Source organism: Brachyistius frenatus, unplaced genomic scaffold, assembly GCF_029030835.1.
Source record: "Brachyistius frenatus isolate BFR_SWC_R1_liver_20210118 unplaced genomic scaffold, ASM2903083v1 Contig_3, whole genome shotgun sequence".
NCBI classification, from domain to species: Eukaryota; Metazoa; Chordata; class Actinopteri; family Embiotocidae; genus Brachyistius; species Brachyistius frenatus.
Window position 1 is genome coordinate 845,939 of NW_027210602.1, and position 6,334 is coordinate 852,272.

The 6,334-nt window shown below is 42.8% G+C and overlaps 1 protein-coding gene across 1 annotated transcript; it reads right to left on the bottom strand.

The window, feature by feature from the left end:
* Nucleotides 1-162: 162 nt before the first annotated feature.
* kmt5aa (lysine methyltransferase 5Aa) lies at nt 163-5,072 on the bottom strand. The gene is made up of 7 exons (XM_069700987.1): nt 4,836-5,072; nt 3,443-3,578; nt 3,018-3,309; nt 1,689-1,776; nt 889-948; nt 555-745; nt 163-415 (listed from the first exon to the last, which is right to left on the bottom strand). Exons 1-7 carry the CDS (start codon nt 4,842-4,844, stop codon nt 205-207), a joined length of 987 nt encoding a protein of 328 aa, XP_069557088.1. The 5' UTR covers nt 4,845-5,072; the 3' UTR covers nt 163-204.
* Between the last annotated feature and the right edge of the window lie 1,262 nt (nt 5,073-6,334).

A 6,334-nucleotide genomic window follows, 5' to 3' on the forward strand; every position in this document is an offset into this window, starting at 1 on the left:
TAAACCACCACGGCCCCGCCCACTAAACCCACCCCAGCCCCGCCCACTAAACCTACCCAGCTTCCTCGATATCGGAACAAAAAAGGTACACATTCTGTTTCTAAGGCATTTTGTACACGAGCTAACGAGAAAGACATAAGTCACTGTACGTTTCCCTTCACGTTGTTTTTTTTTTTTTTTTTTTTTGGAGGACTCCCCCCCCGATCAATACTTGAGCCACGGGTGAGCTGCGATGGAGGCCTTGCTGCGGTCTCCGTAGTCGTAAAGCAACTCTTCGCCCTCGTCGACGTCCCGAGAAGCGACGAGGATGAGGTGAGGGACACCGTTGATGTCGTGGAGTTTGGTTTGGCAGTTCCCGTTTTTACTGTGATTTATCAGCCGACCCATTCGACCGGTTTCTTTTGTGGCGTCAACACTGTCGGGAACCAAAAAAAACATTCACGTCGGTCAAAGAAAACATTCTACGAAACAGCTTTGACATTTTACAATTGAATCCAAGGACAAAAAGTCATCATTTCATTGATAAAAAGGGGGAAGTGCTTGGTTGGACCTACCAGTATGTTTTGCAGACGTACTGGAAGTAGTACATGTAGCAGCCGGTGGCCGGGTTCTGGGCGTACTCGGCCTCCTTCTGCTTGGCGTCGGTGATCTCCAGCAGGTCTCCGTGATACTCCACCACGTAATCGCCTTTCTGGAAACCTCGAGTGGCGAACACCGCTCTGCCCTTTCCTTCTATATGCTGCACCTGCAACGACAACAAAAAAGCAATGCACACCCGTCACGTAATAAAACCCGATACTTCGTCAACACGTCGTCTGTGTGTGTGTGTGTGTGTGTGAGCTGATTTGTTGATGTTAGATGTTTGAAATTGAAGAAAACTCCGCGTACCTCCATTCCTTCCTCTATTCCGTTGATGATGAGGTCGTCTATGAGCTTCTTTTGTTCACACTGGGAACAGACGAGAACGTGACATTACTTTATAAGAGACACAGTACATCCAAAACATCTACATTGACAAGATGCACATGAGCAACAGCTGGGAGACGAAACTCCCCTTCAACAGGAAGAAAAGCATCCAACAGCAGGAAGGAAAAACTCCTTTTAACAGGAAGAAATACCTCCAACAGCAGGAAGGAAAAACTCCCCTTTAACTGGAATAAAAACCTCCAACAGCAGGAAGGAAAAACCAACAACAACAGGAAGGAAAAATTCCCCTTTAACTGGAAGAAAAACATCCAACAGCAGGAAGGAAAAACTCCCTTTAAGTGGAAGAAAAACCAACAACAACAGGAAGGAAAAACTCCCCTTTAACAGGAAGAAAAACATCCAACAGCAGGAAGGAAAAACTCCCTTTAAGTGGAAGAAAAACCACCAACAACAACAGGAAGGAAAAACTCCCCTTTAACAGGAAGAAAAACATCCAACAGCAGGAAGGAAAAACTCAATTTAACAGGAAGAAAAACCTCCAACAGCAGGAAGGGAAAACTCCCTTTAACAGGAAGAAAAACATCCAACAGCAGGAAGGAAAAACTCCCTTTAACAGGAAGAGAAACATCCAACAGCAGGAAGGAAAAACTCCCCATTAACAGGAAGAAGATCCAGTAAGACCGACACTTATCCTACTTTCCTGTCTCTCTGTTTATCCATCTCATCTGTTGTCGTATAAAATAAATCTAACGTCTTCTTACCTTGAGCTCAGCGTTACTTTTCCTGGTGCTCCGTCTGATTGGAAAGAAGTCTGTAACTTTTTGGTTTTGGGAGTTTTTCCTGCCGGTCCTGCAGTGAAAAAAAAAAGAAAATAAAACAAACTTTTACAACTCTTCCAACAACAATCAACGCAGCATTACACACACCGTTTTAACACAGGAGGCGCTCGGACCTCCTCGTGTCCTCGCCGTTACAGCGTTTTGTTTGGCGTCTAAACTCTGACCTGATCGCTCCCTGCGAGGAAACATCAAGCTCATCTGAGCAGGAAGTGAAGAGTGAAGACATCGTGTTCTCCCACAGAAGAAGCTGGATTCAGAGCCTGAACTCACGTAGCTACTGGAGGTGTGTGTATTTGTGTGTGTGTGTGTGGAAGCAAATAAATAAGCAGAGCACTGACTGCTGTCAGCACCGCCATGATTAAATTATGGAAATGTCACTGCACCCTCCTGATTAAAAGGGTGTCGGTGAGTCACGTGAGGAGAGATGCAATCTGTTCATCAAACAGATCAATCATTCAATCATCAATCATTTGTCAACTTTGTCAAGAAAAAAAACAAGAATTTGATGGTTTAATGATCTCAGATTTGAAAATGTACTGCTTTTCCTTTCTTAAATGATCATAAACTAAATATTTTTGGAGTTTTTTTGGACTGTTGGTTCAGATGAAACAAGATATTAAATGTTGTAACTTTCGTCATGGGCATTTTTTTTTTTTCAATATTTATAGTGTTTTCTTATGTTTCAGTTATGCGGCTCTTCTCCTGTGGAAGCAGCTCAAAGTCTCTTTGCTGTTCACTTTCTCTGGGTTTGTTTGCGCTTTTTGTTTTAATATTTTATGTGCTTGTAAAATGGATCATGACCACATTCACATGGTGATTTCACAACGGAATTGAATTTTATAGACCAAATGGGTAATCGATTAATTGGGGGGGAGGGGAACAAAAAAATGGGTGGATTAATGAATGATGAAAAGCATAGCGGCAGACTTGAATTTCCAAAATTATGTTGCAAGGCACCTCAAAATCTAATTACCTGTGGTGTAAAAACCAGGTTTCTACGACGTGTTTTTCTTGACTGAAATCTGTGTCCTCCTAATCAAGCCGATAAGCTCATTAATTACAAGCTTGTCGTCACTTTTACCTCATTATTATGCACATTTTCACACAAAGTTGCCTCTAAATTTAATCAGATCGTTTGCTCCGAATGGGTTTCTACGATGCCCTCGTTCCCGAGTGCCTGCAGAGTCACAGCCTGACAACAGACGTGTAACTGTGATGTCAGGACATTAAAAACCAGGACATTGTGCGTACATTCTCCGTGTGGGCTTCTTCCCGATGACCTTGGCCCGGGCTCCTCTCCTCTGGAGGCCGCGGAGGGCGCCGCCGTTGCTGTTGTTGTTGTTGTTGCTGTTGTGGTGGAGGGGAGCGTGAGATAAGCTGTTCCCGAGGGGCAGGAGGAGGTCGGGAGGGGAGCGGAGGCAAGTGGGAGCGCAGTGGAGCTGCAGAGGTGACGGCTGTTCATCTGACCAGCAGGGTGAACGCTGGCTGTAGCTGCCGGCCGCCGAGTCCGCCGGCGCGGCGCTGACGGTGCTCGTCGGCCTGCCTGTGAGGAAGAAGGAGATACTGCAAACTACGGCGTAATGCGTTGACGTGCAACCACTGATCTGTTCTCCTGCGGGTGTTTAGCGACTCCTCGGCTGGAGGTGGCGCTGTGGAGCAGCAGCGGGGACACTCACCCTCCCCCTGCAGGGAGCTAACCGGAGAGCCCCGCCCCTCCTGCGTCAGCCGGATGGTCGTCTTCTCATCGTGAACTGCTGATATGGACTTGGTGCAGCTGAACACGGTGACCGAGTGGCTGTTGCATACAATTTCCTGTGAAAGCAGGGAGAACATTTATTGAGTTTATTAGTGTCTTGGATTTATTTCACCACCTCCAGTACATTTATTTCTATTTATTATATTTCTGTATCTCTGTTAGCGATGCTTCTTTCTCTCCTGTTGTCTTATGTTTCTTGGACAGAAATATGGACGTTGTTTCTGGGTCAGGCAAGTGAGGCCAATGAGGAAGTGCCATAAGGTGTAATACTACCAACGGCCACTAGGGGCTGGCTTTAAAAAAAAAAAAAAAAAAAAAAAAAAAAAGCTTTGATACCATTGACGACATAATGAAATTACTTTTCTTGAAATCCCAGATTTTGGTTGGACTTATTTGGAAAATGCATTGTTGAAAGTACACAACTATATGAAATATATGATCTAAATCTAGTTGTTTTTAGGTATTCTAGAGCAGAAAAATGTATGTATTATATCTTTAAATTTAACAATCCTGTTGTATTTATACTTCTGTACATATTTATTTACTATCTACTTATTTAGTGTTTTACACAATTACTTATTTGCTATTTACTTATGTACATATTTACTTACTTACTTATATACATATTTATTATTTACTTATTCATCATTTACTTATACATATATTAACTTATTTACTATTTCCATATGTACTTATTTACTATTGACATATTTACTTATTCGCTATTACTTATATACACATATACTTATTTACGACGTACTTATTTACATATTCACTTATTTGTACTTATTTGATTACACGTTTCGCCCTACTAAACCTGTCCTCCAGTCCGGTACTGGATGAATTTCGCTCCTTCCCCCCCGCGGTGGTGTGGGTGGGTCCCGGGAGAGGAACCACGCTGGATCCACACCCACATCCACCGTCGGGACAGCCCACCAGTCCCTTTAAACCCACAGACCAGGCAGAGACAGGCCTCCCGGGCCATCCTGTCCTGTCTGAATTCACTCCAACTAAGACACGCGGCTGCTTTTAGACAATAAATCCCCTTTGAAACGACAAACGTGTGCGTGTTTTGGTGTCTTCGGACAGCAGAGATGTTGTTGTGTCTCAGCTGAAGCCACATGTAGCAGCATTGTGAGCTAACGTTAGCTCCGTCCGACAGACGGGCTCCTCTGAAGCTGCTGTAACTGATTTAATTTACCGGGAACATAAACATCCGCAGATAAAAGAGTTAATCTGCCTCTAACAGGCGGAGTCATTCAACCTCATCTGGCTCTCTTTAACCCGTTTGGCTCCTTGACACGCGAACTTACCCGATTCATGTCCGACTTGTTTTCGTGGCTCCTCGGTGCTCGTTTGGAGGTAAATACAACAAACAACCCGGAGGTCGATCGGAGGCCGACGTCGCCCCGCTCCTCCAGGCAGCGTCCTCCACACGCGGCGGCCGCTTCCACGGTCACTGCGGTGCCCTTCTGCTGCGTTCAGACTGCCAGCAGCTCAACCGATGCAGCCTCCGCACCTCCGCTCCGCCATCTTTCTCCCTGCGTGGAAATGAAAGAGAAGAGGCGGATCAACAGCGCCCCCTGCAGGCGGCCAGCGACAGCAGCCCCTGTGCGTTACAGTCATCAGCCGTTCCTCTATTTTTTTTTTTTTTGTATTCTTTTGTACATTTTTTCTTATTTTCTTTTTTATACATTTATTTATTATTTTTTTAACCAACACTTTCTTAATTTTTAATTTGATCAACCAACATTTCAACCCTTTTTTTTTTTTTTTAATTTATCATTTAACTAACCCAACATTTTAAACCTTTCTTTTATTTATTTATTTTTTTTATATTAAAAAAAAAAAAAAAGCTGTCAAAATGGTGCGACCTTCAGGCTGCGAGTGTTACAGCTCGAGTTTTTAATTTTGTATCCATAGCTGCTGGTTTTTTTTTTATCATTTTCAAAATTAAACATTTTGTCCCACTAACACTGAGTTTATGTTTAATTATCTAACAAGTCACACGTATTTAAAAAAAAAAAAATTGTCATTTCTGTTTAATCTGTAACGTAAATAAAATAAAATCTTATACTCGACCGCCAAGCGACATTCATAAATCCAAGTAATCGGGTACAAAAATCAAGATCTAACTATGTATTCATGCTTTTCATTGTTTTATTTCAGTTTCCGTGGCCCTGTTGACTAAAATCTGGTTTGGACTCCTTCCCTCTGTTTCCAGACTCTCCAGTCTTGGAAGACAAAGGACACAAATTAACCTTATGGCAATTTAAACTCTGCACTCTTTCCACTGTTCAGCAGAAATTACACTCCAGTTAACCATCACATTTTCACAAACAATGTCTCACAGACAGTCACTTGTGTGCAAATGATTTTAAGCTAAATGCCAGGTTCATTGTGTAAAAAGCAACAAAGGACATGACGTCTGGCCTGATATTTGCCTGAACACTTATTGTTTCATGAGAAACAGTTGAGCTTTTGTGCAGTTGACTCTACAAAGCCTTGTAAAGTTGGAAGGTCACATAAATGCTGCAAATGAAATCAAACTCCAACTTTGATTATTTATTTTCCTGCAAAATAACAAATCCCCCAAAGAAATACCAAAGATGCATGAAGATAACAATGATTAAAAGTCGGGAGTCCAGACTTTGATCTACTCCACAATCTGTGGCAGGAATTGCAAACTATTGTTGAGTCACTCTGTGTTTACACGCACTCAAGGAAACCAGTTGTTCAGTCAGTTGACACAGAAAATGAGTGTGATTACAGCTGGAGGTTCACGATGAGAGTAGCTGCACTTTGCTTTGTA

Coding starts and splice junctions, on each gene's coding strand:
- kmt5aa (XM_069700987.1), bottom strand. Junction 3,310..3,442: donor TAGCTCCCTGCAGGGGGAGG/GTGAGTGTCCCC, acceptor TCTTCCTCACAG/GCAGGCCGACGAGCACCGTC. Junction 1,777..3,017: donor AAGAAGCCCACACGGAGAAT/GTACGCACAATG, acceptor TTTTCACTGCAG/GACCGGCAGGAAAAACTCCC.